This window comes from Chelon labrosus (genome assembly GCF_963514085.1).
Source record: "Chelon labrosus genome assembly, chromosome: 16".
Lineage (NCBI taxonomy): Eukaryota > Metazoa > Chordata > Actinopteri > Mugiliformes > Mugilidae > Chelon > Chelon labrosus.
In genome coordinates, this window is record NC_140349.1 from 8250272 (window position 1) to 8277723 (window position 27452).

General features: G+C 42.0%; 1 protein-coding gene across 1 annotated transcript in view; it reads left to right on the forward strand.

Annotated features, from left to right (window-relative positions):
* Positions 1-18902, forward strand: part of angpt1 (angiopoietin 1) — a 31706-nt gene extending 12804 nt beyond the window's left edge. Inside the window, exons 6-8 of the mRNA XM_084562903.1 lie at positions 2680-2846; positions 13199-13329; positions 16954-18902. Of these exons, the coding sequence (XP_084419029.1) occupies positions 2680-2846; positions 13199-13329; positions 16954-17117 (462 nt within the window). The 3' untranslated portion in view covers positions 17118-18902. The remainder of the gene's footprint in view (positions 1-2679; positions 2847-13198; positions 13330-16953) is intronic.
* The last annotated feature ends 8550 nt before the right edge of the window (positions 18903-27452 follow it).

The window sequence follows — 27452 nt, forward strand, 5'->3', positions numbered from 1 at the left end:
GTCTCCTTGAAAAGACTAGAGGAGATTCATGGTGTTTTATTGCGTTATTCATTTTCATTCTTGGTCCCTTGGGACTTATGCTCACAGATTTAATATACATTCAGGATTTGTAAATCATTCAGTCAAAGCTGAGGCACTGTTTCTTTATGGGACAACAGGGATATAATGCACTATATTAAAATGTGGATTCAAGACCAGGTTTGTAATTGCATTACCAGGTCCCCACACATCATTACAATAACCACTCAAGTGCCCATCAACCTCAATCAGTTGTAAGACATTACCGTTACACAGCTGAGAGTGGTTAATGTCAGCAAATGAGCTAATGGATATAGTTTTAAAAATTAGTTATTACCGCTTTAAATAAAGCAAATACTGTTTTTAATAGTAGGCTAAAAGTAAACTACAAATAATGCAGCAATAACAAAACGCTACACGTAATGAATAAAGCTATGGACAAAAAGAAAAGTCAAAGATAGCTAAGAGCAATAAAAACTGTTTAAATAACTTTTCTTAAAATAAATACATGTAATAAGAAATAGCAGCAACATAAATGTCAGTTAGCTAAACTGTTGAAGCAGTGAGATAAAGGTAACAAAAAGTTAGCAGGTTGTTAGCTAACAGCAAAAACAACAAAAAAATACCTTGAAGCATTTAGCGAATTGTTGAATCATTTGGCTAATAGCAACAAAAACAAGCTAAAAGTAATGGAAGAATGTCCAAATATCTAAAAAGTGTTGACATAGTTTGCTAAAAACAACTAAAAACTGTTAAAATTGTTAGCAAAAAATTGTTGAAATAGCTAACAACAGCAAATATCTTGACTCGGTTAATATATTGTTAAAATATTGAGCTAAAATAGTATAAAAAACTATTGAAATGAATAGCTAAATACAGTGGAAAAAACAATAACTAAAAGTAATGACAAAATGTTTAAATAGTAATAGCTAAAAGTTTGCGACCTAGCTAAAAAACTGTTGAAATAGCTAATAGTAACAAAGCTCTTGACTCGGTTATTAAATCGTATAATTGTTTAGTTGAGGGTTATAAAAATTATTGAAATAGCCAGTTACAAACAATGGAAAAAAAACAATAGCAAAAAGTATTGACAAAATGTTTCAGTCTTGAGAGATGGCTAAAAGCTAAAAGTTAGCTAAAAGCAACAATAAGCTGTTGAAATCGTCAACTACACAGTTTTGAAATAGCAAAAAGTTACAAAAAAAATTGTTTCCACTGTTAGCCACTGAATATTCAGTTGGGTAACGGTACAAAGTGTTATGTATTTAACACAGAGAATTAAGTAGCATTTACCCACTTCATACTGTAGGTGGTGTCAGTGAAGTTCCTTTTAACCGATGGCTCTGAGGTACGTCTGACTGGGACTCCAGTCAACTGTATCTCCTGTCAATCTTTGTAAAGTATGTACAGTGTTCAATTTCAACGTTAATTTCCTTTTTATGAGAACATTTTGCACGATTTCAATAAGTGTAACTGACCTACAAATCAAGCGCTCCGTCCAACAATATGACCAACTATCTCCTCATCTTTGCTGGGCTCGTCTGAGTGATGCAAATTGGGTTTGCGTGTGAATAATCGCAAAGGACCGGAACTAGACAAAAGAAAACTGTCAAAAGGGTTCAACTCCAAGCCTTTTCTCCAGCCAGGGCTCTTGAGATAAACCGCAGTCACAGTAGGAGGCTTTGGACCGAGCCGAGAAGCCAGTCAGAGGGGATCATCTCATCAGGAGTGAGATCAATTTTAAAGAAAGAAAACGGGGGGGAAAGCGAGAGAAAGTGGTAATGGGCCCCAGACCCTTTTTCTCTTCCACCCACTCGGCAGGACATGCCTAAGGCCAGAGGAATGCCCCATATTTACTTTCCCTCCTTCCCATTCCTCATCACCACACACGCTTAGCACAAACACAGACGTTCTCCCTGACTTTGCTTCCCTCGCCCGCTCCACCCCCGTTGTCCAATATTTAATGGAGCGCTCCAGACTATTCTGTCAGACCCGTAATGTCATCCCGCTTCGTTATATTCCCCTTCTCCTACGTGCACTCCTCTCGCTGCTGTCAGAAGCACTTTGCCTGTGACCGGGAGCCACCCTGATCAAATACAAACTTTTGCATTTGTTTGAAGGAGTGTCTGTGCATGGCGTATATAGTTTGGAAAAGAAGTCTTTAAGTAATAATGAGTTAAACATGTGTGACTAGAATGGAAGACAGAAATGTTTCAGCTGGTACCAATTTACACGCTTATAGATAAGTATGACTGTCCATGTGGAGGATGGAGCCAAAAGCATGCTTAAAAAAGGTTGAAAAGATGTCAGAATACAATATGCTTAATGTGTTTAGCTTAGGCTTAGAGAAATAAAACACAATACTGGGATGATAGACTGTATGTAAATAAATCAGACTTTTTACTTTTTACTGGTGGATAAACAAGCTCAGTATTTATTATCAGGAACTCTTCTGATCTCATTTCTGATCAACATCGAATAAATCAATAAATAAATTGGAAAATTCCTTCCCGTCCATTCCACAATCCTCTAGTGTTGAGATTTTATCAGACTATGAAAAGGGGAGGGTGATAAATAATGTCAAGTTTGTGATTTAGAAAAATGATTTTCTCAAGTATTCCCATGGTCCTTATTTTTTTGATTTTTCTCCCTTCGCTGCAGGGTTTTGGGACCGTGTCTGCAGAGCATTGGTTGGGAAATGAGTATGTCTACCAGCTGACCAGCCAGAGGCAGTATGCCCTCCGCGTGGAACTGACAGACTGGGACGGACACCAGGCTTTCTCACTATATGACCGCTTCCAAATCGGCAGTGAGAAACAAAACTACAGGTAATACTGCTCGTATTGCTACTGGTAGCAGTGTGGGGTAATTTGTTATTTTCAGGCTAAAAACAGTCACCAATACCAATGGATTGGACCATTTGCACCACATGTCTGAAAGTTTCAGGAAGACTTTAGAAAGAAAAATGAACAAATTTGCAAATAATTAACCAAAAGAACCATTGTCATGCTAGCCGCATGGTGTTATACATGGGAGTTGAACCAACCACCAATGTTGGTCTAGATGGAAATATTTCAACCACCAGATTTGATACAAACATTCGCCATCATCAGGATAGTTGCTTGGTTTTTGACCAAAGGTACCTTCAAAACAAATACCGTACCAATTACTCTAACGATACCCTATGTTGAGTTGTAGGTAGCATGCTAGCAGATTAAATGGCCACACCTGATTTGCTAAACATCAGTATGTTAACATTGTTAGCATGTAGCATGGCGCCACTAGCATTTCGCTAAGGGCATGGTTGCACACAGTTGCTCGCTGTAGCCTACACACACCTCAAACAATTGAGATCAACTGAGCTGCTGGTGTTGGAGTTGGAGTTGATGGTGAACCGTCGAAGAATTTTGACTTTTACTTTAAATCACTGCCACGCTTAAAAGTGAGAAGACAATGAAGTAGACAGTGTGGCTTTCAGACCAATCACAGCTGTAGTGATTACATAGCGGTCGGGAGGGGGTGCACGTTGTCGTGGTTTTGAATTTTAAATATTTTCTGTGACCTTGTTTGGTTTTCCTGTTGTTGTTGTTTTTTTTTAAGTTCTTCGTTGGTGTTTCTTGCCTTGCTTCACTACCTGTGCCCCTCCCTCCTTTGATTGTTTGATTGGTTTCTCCTTGTTTGCTCCGCCCTCATTTCACCTTTCACCTGTGTCTCATTAGCGCCTCTGTCCATGTGTATATATATAGGGCTGCCTTTCACTTTGTTTGCTGTCAATGTTACCCTGTTTGTCTTGCGGTTCAGTTGAGACCTTGTGGTCTCGTCTTGGTTTTGGTCCTTAGCTGTTTTCGTACAGAGCTATGACATAACTCTGGTTTAAATCCAACACAGAATCATACTCGTGGCTTAACTTTACAGAGGCACTAGTGTAGTGCTATACTGTCAAACAATGTTGACGCAGCTTGTATAGTAAAAGCACCAGAAGCTTCAGCGCAAGTGCTTTAGTACTGGAGTGAGGCTTTGCCAGTGTTTAGAGCACAATCTTAGTTGCCCTGCCAAAATATGCTTTAGGTCACAGTCTGTCACAGTGTGAGGGTAATACAAGCTATTAAAACTTTTGTAGACCATATTGATTAAAACAAAAGTACATATGAATTATATGAATGATATGAATGAACCATGGCTAAAACATTTAAGTAGCCTTTGGTCTTGTATTGACCTTTTCTTCCCTTGATATTACAGAATGATGGAACCACATATTTAGCATATGTCGGAAATGAAGGAATAAGGAAGGAATTTACACAAAGAAATAATTCTTTAATGGAAAGTCAAAATGTCCAGAAGTGTTAAGATTATAACCACCGGTTGTGACTGTGAGCTTTCCAGACACTTCAATCATGTCTATCCTGTTATATAAGTCTGTGGTGAGGTTTGTCTCATAGCGAATTCCTTCCAACCCGAATGTATTCTTGTCGTCTCCTCGCTGCAAACTTTACTTTGATTGATGCTTTGTCCTTGTGTGTTACGGGGCAAAGGTTTCTGTTTTCTTTTGAGGGGGTTAATGATAACGGGCCTCAAACTATGGCAGATGCTTGGCCCTCTCAGATGTGGAAAACTACTGCAAATTCCTCAGCGTTCCAAGCAATTGCTGGCTTCAGAGGCGATGGTCTGACATCTCCAATTCTGCCGTTCTCCCTGGATGGCTGGTTCTTTCTGATAAGAGGTCCCTTTAGTTGCGAAATGTCTTCTGTTCAGCTTTGAAGGACGAAGCAAGATCTTGTGTCTTAAAAGCCTTTACCTCAGTCCCTCCATTCCTCACACCAAAGCTCTCAAAAAGAATCCAGGTTTCAAGTGTTTCCAAACAACACCATGGTTTGTAGGCTGTTTTTGCCATATCTAATTGCCAGGATTGTCTTGTGATGACAAGGGTTTCACCTTACGAAGTTTCTGTGTTGAGCAGCATGTACCGTGAGTGGGCTCTGCGGTTTTCTCAAAGGGATCAGGGAATGCATTTCACACAAGCGGAAGAGATCAAATTGTTTTTTTGTTTTGAGTTTAAGGTAAAGCTGAGGTTTTGTGAGGCCACAGCGTGGGGAATGAGTGAAACTCCATCTCTTGTTACCTTCAGCCTTATTTCTGGTTGTGGTTTTAAAGCACAGGCGCTGACTTCAGGCTTGTCGACATCTGTGCACAGATATGTGAAGTGCAGGCTGGAGTATTTGCAAAAAGCATCTTTAACTTTTCAAAACTCCAGAATGACCCAACACTTTCGGCAAACCTCTTACACGCACAAACATTGCACACACAATGGCATTATATCACCTTTTCCTGTGTTTGACACACATTTTTAACTTTCCACACTCGAGCTTTTGTGCAACAACAAATGTTTTTGTCTCCGCTGAGGCAGGCAAAGGGCATCCCCAGCCGTTCCAGTCTGTTTTGCATTCAGGCTCACACTGTTTAGAAGTCCAACCAGCATGCTGATCTCTATAAATAGATTTGTTCTTGAAAAATAGTTGTGGTATGATAACCACACATTGCTCCTCTGAAACATGGGCCAAAACAAACCAGATGGCCAATCCCCCAAACAAGCCTGCACTGCCATATTCTCTGTTCTTTCTCCTTTGGCTCCTACCTGCTTTTAAATGTCAAATGATCTGCAATGAGCTCTCCAGATTGCATTTATTGCTTTGAAACTTAAGCGATAGTTGTAAGCGATAGGGCCTGCCTCCTTAGTTGGTTTTGGAATATTTTCTGTCATCTGCAGCGGTTTACTGGAACACCGTCTGCGTCAGCGCAAGTCAGACAAACATTTATAAAGACCTCATACTGTATAGTCAATCTGTTTCTCTCTTGCACTTTCTGTCTCACACACACGCTCTAAAAGCAAAACAGGGCCACGAACAGACAAGCACTACTTGGAAAGCAGGCCAAGTAACAGCCTGAGAGTCCAACAATGCACACGACTCGCCATTTATCATAAACAATATTGAGCGTTACCAGCCAGGAAATGTTTGTCTCGCTGCCAGCTTCACGGTTTCATGTAGCGTACTGGGAAGAGGAAATTACTCAACTGGTGGAGAGGGAGGGAGGTGTGCAATTATTCCTTGGTGAAATATATAGTTCTAAGCTTTTATAGATGAAATCATGTACACATAGTAAATGTCACATTCATTACTAGGGCTCTGTTGGACCTGCCATTTATCTTTACTCAGTCATCTAATTGTTGTCGGCTTTGCCCGCAACAATAAAACTGCTGAAGCAGTAAATTATTAACAACTGATTCATTTGACTCGCACGACAGCTTCAAATTCACAGTTTATATGAAGACATGAATATTAAGACATGCATCCCTGCCGTAAGAGATATACACAAATGATAAGATGACAACTTATTTACAGCCTGTATCAGTGCATTAACAGTTACGTCAGTGCAACAGCAGCCAGATAGAAGAAGAAGAAGAAGAAATCCCCACGAGCTATAAGCCAACAATCAGCAATGTTGTACTAATGGTGACTGAACATGTCTGTGCAGGACAAATCTGAGATGACTAGACCTGTAAAGTTCCCACTGAACCACAACTTCATAATGTTTTGAAACAAGCTAATTTTGTTGTTGCTTCATAGTAACTAGGGTCACAATAATTGCCATAAGGTTACTAGCTTGATAAACTAAAAAAAAACAAACCCTGTCATCATAACTAATTTGGGCTGCAGAAACGAAAATAAAGAAATCAAACATAATTTGATGGCTAGCAAATATTATTGCAGCTACAGCCATCAGATCAACAGATTTGGTTAATCACTGTCATTTGTCAAAGTTTCTTAGTGTCTCTGGTGCAGAAATGGCTCTGCTTTAATTGATCTAAATCAATTGAATGAGAAATAAAAAAAACATGTATGACATAGAAGGCGAGACAGCAAAGACATGCAAAATCAACTATGAGGGCTAATTAAAGAAAATACAGTTGGAGTGAACAAAAATAACACAGTGCTGAGTCAGAGGGAAGCTTGTGGTACAGAATAAGAAAAATTGCATGTTATACAAAACTAAATTATGTAAGAAGAAAGGTCGGAGCCACAAACCGAACTAAATGATTACAGAGGAGAGCAGTGTTTTGATATGAGGTGGCTTAGTCATTATTTTGCATTGTAATGAAAGAAATTCCCAGTTGTTATTGTAACTTTTAACCAAGAAAGATCAATTTAACTACCCACACAGTTTCGTGACGGATATCGTATCTCCAGCAAGAAACCTAAAACTGGTATGATGAACACAATGCAAGAGGTTGCATTGCATTGCATCACAGGAACAACACAGTATCGTCTGCGTAAAGTCGCATCTGATGAGATGTCTTCATACAACTCTGTCAAAAATCAGCACCAGCCTACAATAAGTGCATGTGTACTTACTGAATGCCATTGGATTCCCACTGGATTACTTACTCTAACTGGACTAGAGGCCCACTTAAAATGCTAGCTTGGAATAAATGTGCATAAACAATTTTTAATGGCAGACCAGGTCAGGAAGGGTTATAGTAAAATTTTGTGTGATTGCTCTCCTAAATAAAGATCTTAGCTGCTGCAAGAGCCCCAAAAGACAGACTGAGTGCTCATGAAAGATTATTTGATGAAAGCAAAATTCAAGTAGGCCCAAGTAGACTATTATTAATTAGCCATTAACTCGCTATGAAATTTATATGTTGTAGTCTGGCTCTGTGTCTGTATCATTGCCATACTTTTCCCTAGAAATGAGGAATTTAAGTTTTATGTGCAGGTAATTACTTCAGGAAAGTGGAATGTGACCCATTGAATGTTTTTAATGCATCCTAAAATACTAGTGTGCACATAGAGATGCGGTGAATTACCTTGTGCACCAAAAAAGAACAATAAATCATTCCTAAAAGCGTCCAATATAGAAACATTAGCCGGAGTTGATGTATGCACGGACACAAGTTGAGGTTTTGCAGTGAAAAATGTTTAATATGCACGTTCAAAGTCTCCCTTACATCTTTATTCAATATCTTTCCTTGTTCCAAAAGCCAACTTTTTACATCCAGTGATTTCTCCATATGGTAAATGGGCCGTGGTCCCTGTGGAATCAGATAGATTTCATTTAGATGTTTTTCATGTGGGGATTTTGGAAAGAGATTTGGGTTCCAAAACACGATGACCTCTCTCTTTTCCAATACTCACACTGAGATAATCTTAGATACATTAAGTAACCGTATAGTATGTGTGCTTGAAAGCCATCCTTCTGAGCTTCAGGTTCTATACTTTCTAAATCTCAAGGGCTCAAAAACTACTACTTCTGTGGTAGTATGTATGTAAAGTATATTGTCCTTTTCAGTGAGCACAATGCTTAAAGAAGACTGTAGAAAACAGCAATGGCAAATAACCAGTATGGCAATTTATTTACACCGTTGCTAGCCTATGCTTGCCTTTACAAATACATTACTGTACACGTGTCTCAGTGGAGCTGTATGTGACACCCAGTGGCAAGAGAGCAGCCAGCCCGACACCTCTGTGGCAATGCGGTAGGAAGCCAACTATTGGTCAGGGTGATTAACCTCTGCAATGAGCCAATCAGACTGCAGTTCAGGAGGCTAATGACTGCCAGGTGCGTAACAACAAACTTAGCTCTTAGCTATGTCTTTCAAATATGGACATCGAGGACAGCAAGTATGCTAAGTTTCGTAGGACACTGCAAACAAAAAAAATGGCATGTTTTCTTTAAAAAAAAAAATGCCATAGCCACTTTAACTGAAATACAATTTAAAGATGTTATGCACACTAAGTGTTCTTACTTTAATTTCTGGCATTTTCTTCAAAGAATCCCTTGAACTTTGTCCAGTGTTTCAGGATTTGACGCAAGCCTCCCATGAGGAGTTTTCATTTTTTTTTATAAAATCACGGTGCGACAGCAATATCCTCTGTTCATAGTAACACATTGTTTTGAGAAATAGAACATGTCAGCTAGAAGAAAGACTACAAACAGGCAACATCTTAGCGGGGCTCCACTCCCACACCACATCCCAGCTTGCTCAGCTGTAATCCAAGAAATCTGTCCATGTGGGGAGAAGGAGAGCGATCCAAGAAGTCCTCCTCTGAACACTTCTCTGCTTTATATTAAGCGTACTACTGCTAATATGAAGGCTAATTCATGTTATGAAAACGGTTTTCTTACTGAAAGTGCGAAGCTTTCATTGCGCTTGTAAGACCGGTGTTAAAAGCTTTAATGACCACGTTTTAGCCTGCCCCCCGATAAAATGTCAGTCAGTGTAACCTAGTTTTACTTGGAAATGGTCTCAGATAAACATATTGCCGTCATTTGATAGCTCACCTGACCCCGCTTACAACTCGCTTCCCACGTACACAATTTGCAGCTGCAATACTCTGGAGCATAGACTCATTATGACTGAAACTGAATCTGTATCAAGGCTTTGAGGCAATTCTCATTTGCCCTCAGAGGTTTTTAGTCATGCAAAAAACTTTTATTTGCACGAGTTCTGATGTAGCCACCCCAGATACAATAAGGGTGAGAAGAATGCGTGTTTAGCATCTCTCCAAAAAACGGTGTAACAGAAATGTAGGATAGAGATCAGATCTCTCTCTGTGAACAGTTGTAGTTACTTTTTCTGTGAAGAAATCAAAAGTGGATAAAATACTTTTTCAACCAATCCGCTGCTGAGGTGGTAAGTTGTACTAGTGATTGTTTCCAGTATTTACATGACGATGAGTGGCAGGAAAGGAAACTGACCAGATGAGTGATTAATTTCAAACACACGCATGTTAATCATAAAAAAGTCTGCTTTTGCTCAAACGTGTGGTTTTAGCCGTAACATTCGCCAAGTTTGGGTCAGGGTTACTGACATCATGTTTCGGCAGGTACGTGTGAACCGTGCAGGTTGTGTACCAAAATGTTTGCAAACTTTCCGAAGAATTTTACCAGTGTGTAAATATTTTTTTAATTAAAATAAAATCACACAAACCCACATTATGCCTCAGATGTGCTGGTCAGCACTGCTGTAGATGTTCTGGACGTTTCCATTGTATGCTGCTGACCACATCAAACCTTTGTAAAGTCTATACCAAGCAGTTTTCTCACTTGGTTAGCGATCACATTTCTGCAGTCTCTTCCTACGTAACATTAAATACTTGCAATGATTCCTCATGATGTTAAGTTAGTGCTTCAGTTGGAAAGTTGAAGCTAGAAAAATAGGCTAAAGAAAGCTCGATAGCATTAGCATGTTTTTGCTCAAGTTAATGAACGTTTTTTTTTAGGTCAGTACTAATCTTAAAAGTTGATAGGAGTGATATCAGTGATAAGAATTGTGATCTATCAGACATTATTAAACCACCAGGGGTGAATGGGACATGTACTGTTGCTACTTTGACTTTTTAAATATGTTAAAAGATGAGAAACAGATTAGCGAACTGAGACGACATGAAACCAGTTTCTCTCCCCAGAGGTGTCACTAAGTAAAACCAAATTATTCCCATTAAAGTTTAATATGTTTGTCACTCATGAGCCTTAACCAACCACATAAATAAGTGACTTTAAACGGCAACAGTGAGATTTAATATGCATTGACTTTTTGGTTTCTAAACCTTCTGAACCGACGTCTCTGCTCTGATACGTTTCATTAGCATGAATCATAGATGTCATAACTCAAGTTGAGGCCTTTTTCTCTCGCTCTCATTCCAAACAGACGTCTGGAAAAGCATCTCTTCCTCTTGAGTTCATTACTTGACCCATCTTCGGATTACCCCACTTATCATCGGAGTGCATAATGGACCCTGACAGGAAAAAACTGCAGATGTCAGTTGGGCTGGGGATTGTTGGTCTGGTAAATACGCAGGGTGGCCGGTAAACACAGCCGCAGACTATTTAAAGCGGCCTGTCAAAGTGTCACGCCGGAAAGCCCTCTTGATGATGCGCCTTGGCGGTCCGTCAGCGCGACAGGGATCGTAACTGCTTTAGAAAGTACGGAGCAAATACGCAGCGTCGTCTGTTCTTTATCAGCGCGGTAGCAGACCCCATCCTTGACGCTGCGTGTTTTATTCCTCAGAATGAGGAATTAGCTGATAGAAGTCGTGCCACTCGTAAGTGAGGCAGTGTTTCGGGGATGTGCGTTTACTCTGAACTGGACAGTATCTCCAAAGACATCTGTTTCCCTGTAGACTCCAGATAATCCTCAACAATGTGTCAGAGATGACGTAATGCTCACACACATACAGGAACCCTGCACATTAATACATCCTAGTTCTTGTAATATACTCACAGGCCCTTATCTAAACTCGCCATGTCCAGTGGTCCTTTGGTGCCACTGATTAGACACATGACTCACCCTTGCATTGTGGGATTACGCTTTCTGGTTTAGTGGCTTAGTGAATTCCCCACGGTGACCCGCAGTCATACGTTTCACTCTGCTGTACGAATCAGCCATTTACACAGCTGTCTAAATACAGGAGTCTTTCACGTTGAATGACTTTCTTTCCTGGGGAGTCTTTGAGATGTTTAACCTGATGCCTCAGAGCTATAAGATTGGCAGAGGCTGCGCGGTGCTTACACAGTTTTAAGCATCTGAAAATGTTAAGACGTTGTTTTCACATTTGTTACTTTCTCATCGGAAAAGGTTTCCCTACACGCCCATGGTCCCCTGTTGTCCAGAAATGAACTCAGGAATGTGTTTTGTTTGAGAGTGACCCGTACTTAATAATAGAGACCTCACTGGCTTGGTGCTGCAGCCTGGCTCTTTGGATGTGCAAGCACTACTACTGGGAGAAGAGAGCGTGAGAGAAACAAAGACATTAGGAGAGAATAAAAGCCAGCGCGCAGGACATATGCTCTGTCAGATCCGCATTCTCACCAGGAGTGAGTTCACAGCGGGACACACCCGGGAAAAATCAGCCTCCAAGCTGCGCATTATATTAGTTTTGAATTTGCGTTTTGTGCATTGAGAGCGTGAAGGCATTCCTCTTATCAGTCTCACTAGATATGCCGTTTAATTTCAATACTGTCTCGCCACCACTTAAACTGAACGGCCGATTACAGGGCTGACGCTCGGTAGCTCCCAATAAAACATAACGTGGATAATTGATGCTGCTCAGCCGTCGATAATTCAACAGAGGCCATTTTACAGTCCACTGAAAATGATTCACATTTCATGAACAGCATTGTCTTTTTTTGCGGAAGAAGAACAAGCAGACAGACAAAGGCAATAGCACCACCTACAGACACTCAGTCTTTATTAAAAAAACAAAAAACAAATCTGAACTGAAAGTTTGCTGCTTTGTATGATTTTCGACTTTATTTGAGGAGATGCTGCATAAGAAATAACATGCAAAGACTTTTTTTTTTTTTTGCAGTTTTCTGTTATTACTACCAAAGAACCCTAAACGCCTCATCCTTTTACATCCCACTTCCCAGTGAGGTTGTTCAAGAGAGGATTCCCCCTGTTTTCGGATACACCCAACGCTCATGTTCAGCTTCTATCTGGCACCTGGATCTGTGCTACTCTAACCGTGCAGCATGCTTAGATTAACTTGAACAGGACTAGCATATTTATTCAAGTAGAACATATGGACTTTACACATTATGCACTCTGTAGTTATTGCATGCCTGCAGCAGTCTAGGATCCTTTTTTCTTAATGTATCATCTTGCAGATTCGACTTTCTTTCATTTTTTTCTGGACTTCGGCCAAGATGAAAAAGTGTATAAGACAAAATCACAAAAACAAGTCAAGCGTACCCGGACACCCAAGATCCACTGAGAGTGAGCCTCCCTGTCCAGATACGGATGATAGCTTTAACAGGTTGCTTATTGCCGTGAGTAGCTGTTACAGGTCTGGATGAAGTCGCTTGTTGCAGTGTAAATTAACATTTTCTGACCCCGCAGACAGAAATGTGATTCCCAGACATCCCTTCCGCTCGATTCAAGTCGTTCATTACTCTATATTCTCTCTACCCTGTTGTTAATGTTGTTCCAGGTGTTCTACGTGTACTCAATCACAGCAAAAAATAAATAACTCTAAGGAGACATTTCTTGCAGCGTGTTATGACTCTTTGCTGCCTTTATTGCGGCTCACATCGCCGTCCTTCCCTCCCCCGTTCCTCCCCCGTGTCTGTCTGTGCGTGTGTTTTCGTGTCCTGACTGCCTCCTCTTCCTGATGTCTTTCAGGCTGTTCCTGAAGAGCCACAGTGGGACGGCAGGCAGACAGAGCAGCCTAGTGATCCACGGAGCAGACTTCAGCACCAAGGACATGGACAATGACAACTGCCTGTGCAAGTGCGCCCTCATGCTAACCGGTGGTAAGTGCAGGCAAACTAACATTAAAACCACTGACAGGAGTAAAGTAAGTAACAACGACCATCTTGAGAGTATTCAGAGTTTAGACATGTAGCACCCACCTAGACCAGACCAGGCACCCCCACCCCATAGCAATAGGAATAGCTTTAGGAACAACTAAAAAAAAAACATGAAAAACAGCACAAGGTGTTGACTTGGCCTCCAAATTCACTAGATCCCAAACTAATCAAATATTTGTGGGATGATCCACAGAGGCCCCTCCCCTCAACCCATAGAACCTAAAGGCCGTCCGCCACAGGACACCCTCAGAAGACCCATGTCCATTCTCTCATGAGTCACAACTGTTTTGGAGGCCCAGTATTAGGAAGGTGGTCATAATGTTATGCTTGATTAGTGTATACGTCAGCATTACCTCATTGTTTAAGAATAATTCTAGCTTGTTAAAACATTTCATCAATATTGTGACATCCGGGAAGACAGAAACATTGCTGGAGTTAAGAAACACGGGGCGCTCAGATAATCAAACCACTTTAACAAACAATTTTCATCATATTGTCAAAACCACTTCAGTTAGAGGTAAACTTAGGATTTAGCTCATCCAATATGTCACAGCATTGACACATTATCAGTTCACATGCTGTATTAGCAAAGGGTTTGCTTATTTACACAAAATCTGAGTCCAGTGCAGATTTTCTTTTATCTCTGTTTTTGGTCCCTACCGACCCTACAGAGATAAATATCTGCCCGTCCAGCTGCTATATCCTCTCACTTTTGTTTTCTCAGTAAATCAGAATCAGAATCAGAAATACTTTATTAAATCGGTTAGTCACAGCTACTCCAATTAACTACAATATAAAAAATTAACAGAATTATATATAAAAGAAGGAAGAATAAGAAGGATATACAATAAAATATAATAATATATATATATATTGCACCAAAAAGATAAATTATTGCGCTTGCTGAAGGTTTGTAAAAAGACTTCTTGCCAGAGCTGACTTCCTGTTATCCAAGCTGCAAAAAATGATTATAATAATGTAAAATTATCCTTTAACCATTTGTCCCTCTTTGCTTCAGTTTCATAAGAAAGCTATGCAGAAACTCCATCCACCATTCCAAAAGCAATTTTGCCCAACACCACACTGTTCCTTGCCCAATCATTAGTTCAGGTCATTGTGATCGCAACCTCCGCTTGCAAGACTTTCACTGGGCAAAAGCGGCCACTCTCTACATCTCTCTACGCATATCGGCCTATATTATTCATCCCCACCCTCTTGTAGAACGGTGCGGTTGGAAACGAGCGCATTATAAAAATCCCCGGGCGCAGCACCAAGTGTCAGGGAGATTTAAAATGACTCCGCTTCTCCCGCTGTGTAAGTGGAGCCCGGTGACCCTCGCGCTCACCTCGCGGCAGCTCTATTGCTTTGGAGTCCTGACTTCTAATCAAGCATTTCTGAACGCATATTTGAGATCGGCATTGCCTCTTGGGTCACTGTGAACGCAGAGGGCTTTAAAGGGAACTGGCATCTGATCGCTAATCAACACCCACCACTTCTGCTTGATTTACGGTCTGCCTATGGGGCAGAGGATAAGCATGACAACATGTAGCCTGACTGGTCGGAACCCAGCACGCTGCGCTGGCTGCACTAGATATCATTTGATTTATACCTCGCATTTATAAGGGCAGGGCTGACATGAAATGATGTAAGTGTCTGATCTATACAAGAGGAAAATACTTCTCTGCCACATTTATGAGAACAGCCACAGCGTGCCATTGCTAAGAATACGTAGGAGGATACAGCATGTGGACACATATTATGTATATATTTACCCAGCACGGGAACATACAGTAGTGATAATGCTCTGACAGTAGGAGGTAGAATGTAGGAGGGATCGCTTTATCGTGAGAACAAATTGCAGCGCTTACGATTTATTTATTTCATTTCAAAGGACGACATCCGCAACGGTTTTACAAGTCAGTAAAAATCTCTGGTCTGGAAACGGAGAGGATGCTGATCATAAATTCCAAAGGACTGCTGATGCGCACACTGAATGTTTATGTGTGTGTGACGGCGGTTGCGCGGTCTGCGGTTTATCAACAACTATCAGAAGGCTGTGGCTCAGATTCGCTGTAGTCTGCTTTACGGCCGACGAGGGACGAGTACTTGGAGAAAATAAAACAGCAGGTTGCACCAAAACGGAAGATACTGCAACGCTAAACTTCCAGACATGTTTAAAGCCCATCGTCTGTGTCTTCATTCTGATTGTCGCTGGGGTAAACTACGACCTTTAGAGTGAAGCTTAGCCTGCTGTTGATGATTAAGTGGCTCACTCAGTTTCCTATTGAAACCTCCATTAATTATTTCGGGCCAGATAGGTGTAAACTCAAGGCTGTTTCCTTCACTTTTAGCTCCGTTTTGTTCTCCACCACCAAGATCTGGCTATTTAGCTGCTAAATCAGCTAGCTTACCAGCTAGTTGTTTGTTTTTGGTAGCTGATTAGGTAGTGTACAACGTGTTTTAAGCTTAGTTGCTGGTTGCTGTGGCCAAAAACTGGCGCAAGTTGCATGATCGAGCCAAAACTGCGAAGTTGTCAGCCCTAAAAATCAAAACAGTGAGCTAAAAGGTGCTAAAGCGCACCAGATCGCTAAAGAGAACTAGTGATTTGTGATTTCCTTGGGAGATTTCCTTGGAGTTTCAGCCAATAGAGCGTCTTCAACCTTTCACAACAATTTCATATATTTAAATCCCACTGGCACTGGCACCTGAAATCATATACAGGAAATGTACGGAGACATCCATCGGTTTCCATGATACGTCGGCCTCGTGTCTTATGAAGCTGCAATCAATGTGAAATGTATACGTGTGTGCGCGATACGTATGTCAGCAGCGACGGGCGGGAGCGACGCTCCTGATTACTGACCGAGGTCCCGGTGAAATGTCACACTGGTGGTATTCAGGTCTGTCAGAGGAGAGAGGGGAAGCGGTGCCATTTGTCGCGGTGTGACTGCACATGCCATGCCGCGCATTATGTTCTATATCTGACCGCGTATCGGTGAGGCTGTTTTTACTAATTCAGCTTTAAGTTCTGAATTATGACACGTCACTAGGATTAAAAAAAAACATGTTCAGTGAACGGCGAGGTGACCTGAAGTGCTTTGCATTGCTTAATTCAAAATACATAAGGTGTCCAGCAAAACTTTAAGTTGCAGTAATACTACTTCTTCTACAGTCAAGGACGCTCTTTCTCTTATAGATATAGTTCAGGGAAATCGTGAAATGTGTCACCTTGTGGAATAAAAGCTTCCCATGCCATTCGCTGCTCCTATGTCTAACTGAAGCCTGTACACTTTGCTTTAAATAGAAAGTGGTTCCCAAAAGTGTTCAGCAACAGGTACTGGTATGCTGATGAACCCTCTGACAGTAACACAGTGGGCAGATAGCAGGGAAACGGGGTCTGAGTTTATGCCAAGGCTCGGTGGGCGAGGGAAATGGAAAGTTTTAACCTTTACCAAGGACGAATCACACGGTAGAGGTGACTGTACCAGGAACTTGACCGAAGAGGAATACTATAATTCTGGATTATATACATAACAGTGTCTTATCCCTATCTTCTCGTTTTTTAAGGTTGGTGGTTTGATGCCTGTGGCCCGTCCAACCTCAACGGCATGTACTTCACCCAAGGACAACACATTGGGAAGTTGAACGGTATCAAGTGGCACTACTTCAAGGGCCCCAGCTACTCCCTCCGAGCCACGGCCATGATGATCCGCCCTCTGGACTTCTCCTAGTCTCTTGAACTCCTGATCTTTAATCTTCCGAAAAAAACATCTATGTAACACATTAGAGCGACGCTTCCTATTTTATCCTCTCGTCTCATCTCGCTTTCCCTGGACGCTGGGAGCCGTCCAACAAACTTTTTCGCCTAAGCTCCCGAGAGCGGCCGACCTGCTTGCGCCGCTTGCATCGTAACCTTTCCCCTCCTCATCGAACTGATAAAGCAGCCACGAGGGGAGGAAGCGAGACGTGGTGCACCTGAACTGATTCCCCCGAGGACAAACTGCGTGCACGGCTTGTACGAATACTCAAGCAACATGTCGCACCCCGATTCTTTGAAATTTCTGTGACCTGTGTTGGCGGACTTGGACTCTTCTGAGTGGAAAGCAGCTATCACAGAGCAGCAGTGACTCTGAAACTGCAGGACAGAAAAAGCGAAAATGTGTCTTTTTTTCTTCTTTTTTTTTCTAATTAAAATATTGCAGCCCATAAATGTTTTGCGATTGTGTCATATATTGTGTTTGTAGTATTATTTTTGTAACGGTACACAATAGCCGAAGTGAGATGACGTTGTCTTTTGTACTGTACAGCATATACTGATTTATTTTTTCGTGCGCATTACGTATACCGCAAGAAACACGCTCACGTTTAAAGGTGACCTTGATGGGTGTACAGTTGGCGACGATACTTAACGGAGGTCGCTCGCAGTTATTCGCTGGCAATTATACACTTGCTATTTTGACAGAGGGTGATTATTTTCCAACATGTGGGGTTATTATTGGATTAGGTTCTGCAGCGAGACCTGTTTGCCTTTGTTACTGGCTGAGAGACAACTAATACCTGCCAAAATTCAGATCGTGAGCGATCACTTTACCTCTGCTCAATAAAACATTATACAAGGACATTAATTCAAGTGCATATAATTAATGATGTGTAACGTTGGTAGCTGGAGGAACGCATACCCCGGTCCAAATGAGATGAGATGAAAAGGTCACGACGGAGATGTTGCTCATATTAAGCTTGTGTCTCAACACACACGCAAAAAAAGAAAATTGAGGTCGGAGGTTATTTCGTCATCCTTGTCTGACATATGACCGCGAGACAAAGAGCAGATCGTTACGACAAGTTACATCCAAAATAATTTTCACAGACATCAACATGACACAGACACGGAGTCCCAGCCAGTTTCTGTTTCTCATCACCGCAGCTTTAGATAAAAAATAAAAAAAAAATAATAAAAACGGCTGGATATGAAGCATGAAATGAATGATTCCACCAACTGATCCGTGTGAACATGAATTTCATAAGTTCCAGCTTATAACAACAGAATCTACTGTGGGCTGTTTACTAAAGGTACATGTGGCAAGAAGATAAAGTGCATCTGGAACTCGTAACAGAACAATTGACATGTTTATTAGCATACTAAAAATGTATAATTTAAAGGGTGTGTATGTAAAGCAGCTTTCTTGAGGAAAGCTCTTTTGTTTTTTCATTTTTTTTTTTTTTTTTTTTTACTCTGCCAGAAGTACAGTGGTGTTTTGAAGTCGAGCATAAAACGTAGACGTTAAAATAATAACCCTGGAAAAATGTGCCTTTGATAACTTTGCTTTTACCTCATTAAATTCTAGATTTGCTGATTTATTTAAACATCTTTTGTAACATGTGGTCAGTGTTGTGTTGCTAGATTGAATAAAGGAGCATGTGATGCACTAATGTTTTCAATCTGCGTTTAGGCGGGACTTTGTGAGCCAAATTGATGTGACGATAGATGAAGTTTTTCAAGTCGGGACTCCAGAAGTTGGCCCTCATCGCGTGTTTCTTTATGCAGACGTGCCTCAAAAGGCCTCCTCTCGTGATTGCATCGCCTACGTCGGTTTAAGTCTTCGTTTACACATGCTATACCGTTGTGCATGTCATGCAAAGTAAGCTCACTGGCACAGAAAGACATGAGATAAATCACACAGATAAACAGACGTGCTCTCTTCCGCCCTTTTCAGGACCAAACCAGATGGTGCAAAGATTACAACTCCCTCTCTGCCCGGGCAGTGGAGTGGCTATTGTCTGGAGTGGTGGCTCGCTCGCTCGCTTGCTAGTGGCAATGACAGATTGCCAGAGTGTCAAACGATACTGTCAGGACTTGTAGTGTCTCTTCATAGTTGACATTCCTGGGCCTAATCAGAGGTTAAACAAATTACCGCAGCCTGCAGATCCACGGCGTGTCCTTCAGCGGCCGCGCTGACCCAACACCCTCGCTGGAATGTGTTCTATAGAGAGTCTGAAGCAGTGGAGTGTGAAGAGGGTCCGCGCAAGCTGGCAAACACCTATGTGGGTCTTAAGCGTTTTGTCCTTTGTTGGTGCGAGGACAGGAGGTACCGAGAAGTGAGGTTTTGTCTCCAGAGAACGTTCCAGGGCGCCGAGCAATGTGGCGTTTCCACTCGTAGCCTCCGCATAACGCACGTACGCCACCGGCTTCTTGCGTGGACATCGGCATCGCTCTGCTGAAAACGGATCCTTTCCTGTTAGCCGAGGAGAAGCTGAAGGCTGCTGAGGCGACGGGACTCCCAGAGGGAGGTGAAGGCCCGAGCCGCACGCAGACGGATAGCGCTGGAAAGGAACCAAGATCAGATATGAAGCTATTCAGTACCTGCGGTATGAACACTGAGGACCACTGAAAACCCCCTGAAGGGACCACCTGCTCGCTTGGAAGCGAACAAAGGGACTGAGGACACAGAGAAAGGAAGTGAAAGCAATAACAGAACATCTGTAGGCTGACGGTTTGATTCAGTTATATGAGATTTAACAATAAAACTCATTAGGAATGGGTTATTATTTGCAACACTGAACATGCAAATCACAGTATATTACACCTTATATATAAATATGACTGTTACACAGGTAAGAAGGGAACTAAAAGGATGAAGAAGGATTGAATCAGTAACAAGTAAAACGAAAGAACGAATGAATAAATCACTAATAAACTCCGCTACAATTTGTTCCTTTCCACTAAAGCAGGACCGGTTCCTGAACCAGATCTAAGCCGGTTCTCAGGGGGGAACCAGAAATACCAGGACATGAAGTTGGAACTATGAGAAAAGAGCTTCAAACATTAACAATGTGCTTACCATTTCTCTTTAAAGTACTCTTTGTCCGTGTCCGTGCAATTGAGGGTTTAAAGTGTATTAGCCGCTGACTTAAACTGAGAACTGCAGAGGAACTTTTTTCTGGTGGGAAAAACAGGACGAGAGGAACAAACTGGAGCCGGGGTCAGCCAGTGCTCGGCTAACACCCAAAACAGACGTCGGGGTCTCGCTTATTTGACAAGGGTAACACCATGTCTACACAAAAGGCTTAGCTTGAGCGGGAGGTTAACAAAGCAGCAGCTTTCTACTCTCTTCGGCTTTCTGTGCACCACATGAGGGGCTCGGGCACCGTAGATGTTTTGGAAGCGTCAATAGGCGCGCTTGTGTTCGAAATCGCTAATGTTTAGCATGCTAGTGAGAAAACTCATTGAGGTATTCACGCCTGTGTGAGAGAATATTATCGTAAAGTTTGGAGTTTATGAGCTGTGTCGTGGTTGCTGACATTTTCAGAAATGGTGGCGGTTGATGGAAGGTTAATATAATGTTATTTACTCCTAATTTCATGTGGCACCTTGAAACATAGATATGCAAAGTTTACGAGTATACTGTGCAAGTGAAAAAAGAGCCGTTCATCCCCTGGAATGATTAAAACAGTGAGTGCATCTGTTCCATAAACTTAGTTAAAGCTGCTATTTAATGCCATTTCACTGAATCTTTTGAGTTTTCATTATAAAGCAGATCAAACTAGTAGCAGTCAAGGAGACTGGAAGGGAGGAAATGTTTGAGAAGGAGTAGGGTGACGACCCAAGACACAGATGGTGGACTGAAAGTCTTTACTTGAAAATACAGGCAAACACAAAGTCCAAAAATCACAGGACGCGTCACAAGGAACAGATCAAAAGTACACTTGGAACGGGCTGGTACGTTCTTGGCGCGAAGTAAAAAGACGAAGTGGCACAGTGGAAAGGGAAGACAGAGGCTAAATATGATTCAAACAGTGAGGCACAGGTGAGATTCATCAGGGTGGAGGTGACAATCAGAGGCGGCAACCACAAGGCCTAAGTGGAGACGGATCAGGAAACACGTCCACCATTCTGTCAGATCCCTGACCGAGCAAATATAATAATGACAGGCTTCTCATATCAGCTCACAAATCCTCTTAAAGGGGAACTACTGTTTTTTACAACCTGGACCTTATTTCTGGCATAAAATACGGTTGTTTACTCACCCATATAACTTTGGTGTCATTTGTATTCCTTTGGAAGATATTTAGATCTGCGTACAGTATATCCACGCAGTGGGAGTGATTGGGGCACCGAAACGCAGCCTCTAAATAACACATTATCTGCCCCGAAAGTGGTTCATTTCACCAATATTTTGTTATCGTACGCTAGTGCTATTCCCCATTGAGTCCGGAGTTAGCTGTTATCATCATCATAATGTCTTCTGACCTGGGTGATGTCGTCTCTGAGGGCCCCACGCACCCGTGATGGTCGGCTTGTTTACCTGTAATTTGCTATTACTAGATTTTTTGGAACATGGCTGAATATTTTTCCCATTCTGAGGTTGCGGAGAAACCAAAGCAGTGATAACAGCTAACAACGGACTCCAGACTAGCGTACGATAACAAAATATTGGTAAAATGAACCAGTTTCGCGGCAGATAATGCGTTATTTAGAGGCTGCGTTTCGGTGCCCCAATCACTCCCACTACGTGGATATACTGTACGCAGATCTAAATATCTTCCAAAGGAATACAAATGACACCAAAGGTTATATGGGTGAGTAAACAACCGTATTTTATGCCAGAAATAAGGTCCAGGTTGTAAAAAACATTAGTTCCTCTTTAATGGTAGAGTATTTATCTCGCTGCTTAGCTGTGCAACTAGACACATAATAAGAGTAGAACTAAACCCAGTAATTTTCCTTTCCATTGACATCCTGTGATATAATTTGATGACTGCATCGTAAATGTTTTCAGACAAGTCGCTAAACACGCGATTCGACCACACTGGCACAGAATCAACCACAAGTGAAGCATTTTTAAAACCTCTCCCAGTGATACGACGGAGCTAAAGGAGCACAGATGAATTAACTCGAACATCCATCACACGAAAATCAGCCTGAAATCAATTTATTGCACGCTGACACGAACGTGTGCAACTCCCAGTCTCTCTGTATAACCAGCTGTGGGGTCTCTGCAGAAACGTTCAGGGCGTGGCGTTAAGATCGTACGCTGAAATGAACCTTTCTTGGTGTTTCATCAAAGGTGACAATCTATTTATCAAACTGAGACAGTACCCGAAATTATAATATGTTTCTGGGCATGTCTAAATCAGCAGCAAGTTATCTGATCGACGATTTCGACACATATCGTCTTGACTTTTCTGCCGGCACATGTTGGTTACCAAATTTACACATATTTTGTCCAAATGTGGAGAAAGAAAAAAAAAAAAGAAAAGCTTATTTTGCTTGCAATTATAAAGCAATTTGGATTGTATGATGCTGGTTTTGAGCGCAAACTCCTGTGGCTTAGCAAAATAAATGGAGTAGAATAAAAATGTAAACGTGCACTGAGGTGTGGGACTCCCTCGTGTAGAAAAACTCAAAAAGACCTCGACGTGATTGATGGTCTGTGGGAGGAAGAATGACGGCCGGTGTACACTGAGGGTGTGAAGTAAAGAAAGGCTGCAGGCCCCCGGAAGGAGCCATTCAAACTGACAATAACATGAAGGCTTCTTAGTTGGATGGCAAAGAGCTTTACAGAGAAGCCTATATGTATGTATTACTATTTTATATTGGAAAACCAGATTAAAACAAATAACTGGCATTGGTTGCCAGAAATTGTGACTCGTCGGATAGAGAGCGTGACGTTCCTACATTTGGCTTTTGATTTTCCATAAAAGTTGAGAAGTGTGTGGTCAATTATTGCTCAAGAGGCTTCCGCGGTCACCAGTAATGAGGTGTGAGAGCCAAAGGGCGCGGCGGCGGCCAAAAGCAACATGTTTTCACAAGATATCTGGTAACAAGAGCATGGCACAAAACAAACAGCGCGCCTGTTTCACTAACACAATCGGTATCTCTATTAAAGAGACTTGAAGAATGCAGAGCTTCGAAAAACACTTTGAAAATCGCCCTGATTTGTCTTAATCTTCAAATAAACATTTTATTACAATCTACGGCGCAAGCATTTGGCTCGAGGCTTTATATCAAAACAATGTAATATCGCTGTTGTTTGCACGCCGCAGCTCAAAACAGACCTGACGATAGCAAAAGATTAAGAAGAAGTGTTTATTTATAACCACAGCAACGTCCATGAAAAGTGTTTTCATTTTCCATTAGGCTAATTGTGGCGATAATTGTTGCCACTTAGTTAAGTAATGATTAGAGAGATTATCCATCCAAGCATCCGTGTGCATTATAAAGTCCGTTCTGCAAATACCCTGCAGTGAAACCACAAAACAGAAAAATGTCCACATCTCCTTCAACATTTTTTAACTTTATCACCATCAGATCATACTCTGATGAGCTCTGAACTAACAAATGATGCTGTATGATGCTGCAGGTATTCATCCCATCCCCTCAACCCCTTCATCCCATCCCCACAACTCCTTCATTCCATCTCCTCGACTCCTTCATCCCATCCTCACAACTCCTTCATCCCATCCCCACGACCTCTTTATCCTATCTACTCGACCCCTTCATCCCATCTCCTCGACCCCTTCATCCCATCTCCTCAACCCCTTCATCCTATCTCCTCGACCCCTTCATCCCATCCCCTCAACCCCTTCATCCAATCCCCACGACCCCTTCATCCCATCTCCTCGACCCCTTCATCCCATCTCCTAGACTCCTTCATCCTATCTCCTCGACCCCTTCATCTCATCCCCACAACCCCTTCATCCTATCCCCACGACTCCTTCATCCCATCTCCTCAACCCCTTCATCCTATCTCCTCGACCCCTTCATCGCATCCCCCACGACCCCTTCATCCCATCTCCTAGACTCCTTCATCCCATCTCCTCAACCCCTTCATCCTATCTCCTCGACCCCTTCATCGCATCCCCTCAACCCCTTCATCCAATCCCCACGACGCCTTCACCCCATCCCCACGACCCCTTTCATCCAATCCCCTACCTTTCCCTCCCCTTAATCTGGTCAAAATAAACTTCTTTGTACTCCAACTTGTATTTAGCGCTAATTAGTAAATGTTACCATGCTAATACACTAAATTGTAACGCCCCGTAAACATACTGATTTTAGCATTTAGCTCAAATTACTGCTGTTCCCATGGCTACAGCCTCACAGACTTATTAGCAAGGCTGTTCTTGATGCTATTTGAGGCCTTTAGCATTTATCAGTGCCGTACAAAAAAATCATCTCTAACATTAAACAGCACCTCCTAAAGTATCTGCGACTTCTAAACATTTGCCACAAGCTCCTGTTTTGCCTCTTATCATATCGTCCTTCCATCCTCTTCGCCACACTGTCATGAGGCCTGTCTCATAAATCCAAACCGAGGACCTTTAACTCTCCCTCGGCCACTAATGAATTTGTCTGGCTCCAGCCGTGCGCTCCGTCATCCTGTCAGTCCCTCTGCAGGAGATGAGGCCTCCCCTCAGCCTCCTGGCCGACCCTCTCTGACCCCTGTATTGAGCCAGCTTTAATTTACCGTCTTTCCATCTTTACTTATCAGGGCCAAGTGGCACAGCCAAACAATAACATCCAGCCTCTTCGGAAGGAAGTATTAGTGGATTACATGGTGGTTTACTTTTCCTGGGCCAGGACAGATTTGAGTGGCCAGCTTCCTTTGTTGAGGTCGGCATTGCGGAAAGACAGGAACTCAATACAGTTGCATCAAAACTTCAATTTTAAAGCATTCAACTCATTTATCAAGCGCAACATGTTTGACAGTTTCAGATGTTATTACTGAAATAAGAAGACAATAAATCAGTCAAACTCTACAGAAAATAAACATGCTGATTACAGCTGGTTCATTTTTCATCTGACCAAAGTCTCTGCTCCATTCAACACACAGTTCTGTACGTCCTTTACGTGCTGGGATGTTGATTCGATTGTGGCAACAACATTCCTCGGACATACGGGGAGATGAGCCGCAGCACGGCAAAGAGGCAGAACCGCATGCAGGGGTCAGAGCAGCAGCTCGAGAGATCCTCGCATTCCTGCACAAATAATGCACAACGGTACGCGGCGCCAAATAAAACAACCTCAGAGCGAGCGGCGCAAGGTAAACAACGGCGGCATTAGCGGCGCAGATGTGGAGAACCGGCAGGAAACGCAGGTGCGCTCGCTCCGGATTCGGACCTCCTCTGCTTTTGACCCAGATGAGCTTTTCAACTCGGGAAATGTGCTGGCCTCCCACCTGCAGCATGTCTCTCTTCCTAGAGGATGGAAACTGTTGCTGTTACTCCTGCTGCAACAAACATCAGCATCTGGAATTTTAATGGAGATAGTGATCACTTTTATTACTTCATGGAAGCTGTGTTATCCCCTCTTTTTTTAAATTATTTTTAGAGTTTCTTTACTCAACATATTGGAAAATGCCTCTCTGGAGGTTAAGGCTATAATATAACACAAAAAATGCAATGCACAAACTCCATATACAGAACAATAAAGTGTCCTTGCATCACTGGAAAGGCTTATTTGGTTATGCCGAGTGAAAAACTGAACACAGAGAGTGAAAATCTGTTGGGATATATTGCTCCAAGCCTGAAATCATAGTGACCTCCAGTGGTACACAACCAACCTCACACTTACCCCATATGCTTTGAAAATCTCTTGTTTTCTGAGTCTAATATTCTATACACTCCTACTATTTAATTCCTCAGAAGGAAGTCCTCAAGAGCTGTGACTTTATTGTATTCTTAAAAAATGCACACCGGGGAAAAACTCATTCGCTGTCATTCTCCAGTAAAGAAACCCGAGGCAGGGGGGGTGTTTTTCTCACAAGAGAAGAGTTGTTGTGAAGAAAAGAAACGGAAGAAATTAAATTGGCACCTCTTAATCCTATTGTTACAGTCCATTGTGTGCAAGATAAAAAACAAGGAAGTCCTGTGGCTGGGTTACCTGTAAGAGCTCTGTCACTGCCACGACATGAGAGCAAGAATGTCTCCTTAATACATACCTCATCTCTGTAACTAAAAATAGAAAAAGGAATCTGGCCGCGTTTGTGACCGTGGCTGTTTACGGTTTATGCTTTTTGGAAATGAGGAAATGTGACTTTGGTGACACCTTGGAAGGAATTTGGAGTTTGGAATAAAAAGATTGTATGTTACTTAAAGCACACATGCCGCCTTTTTTCCCACCTTGTCTTCACTTAGTTCCAGTAACATAATAGCATTATAAACTATAAATAAACCACAACTCCTTTGTTGTAGCGCAAATAAGTACATTAAGAAAGTTCTTACATTTAATCAATTAGCCTTTTACAAAATTTAATGAACACATTTTATGAACAACCTGAGATTTCTTAAGTGCAAATCTGACATATTGTTTCCTGATGTTAAGTTCTGGGTGTGTGTACTCTTACTAGAACTGATCAAATGAGAAATAGTAGTTACTTTTATTTAAATTCTTTGCAGCATGTCCTATATGTAATTTTTGCACTTTCCAAATTTATGCTGCAGGCCAGACTAGACCCTCTGGAAGGCCACTTTCGGCCCACGGGCCGTATGTTTGACACCCCTGGTTTAGACGTCCCCGATGAAGCGCAATGATCCCGCTCATCCTTCTGGAGGAGCCCTCTCCTTCCTCTCTGTGTATATCTTCGAGCTGATTTGGTTGGAGGAGACGTTCCTGGGCTGATGCCCGCTGAGTCACTTCCACTCTCCATGACAGATGACCAACAGCTGCAGCTTCATGTCTGTATGTGTGTGTGTGTGTGTGTGTGTGCCAAGTTCTGTCTATAAACAGCCGTCTCTGTAAACATGGAAAAACCCACACGCGTGAAATAACACTGTGGACACATCCACGGAAAAAAAAACAACAACTCAAAATCCAGAACTGAAAAAGCTCTGCCAAAGCCAAGTTTTATAAAAAGCATTGATGTTGAAATGCCGCAGCTCTTACATAAGTGTGTGAGTGAACTGATAGCTGCGTTGCAAGACTAAACCTCTTCATGCGTAAGCAGGGCACCCCCAAATTCTGCTGCTATCAAATTCCTTCCTCCTCAGAAGTTCCTTGATTCTGTCTTTTAATGCCTCGGCAGCGTCACATTCACATTTGCATAACACCGATGACATTTTAGTGA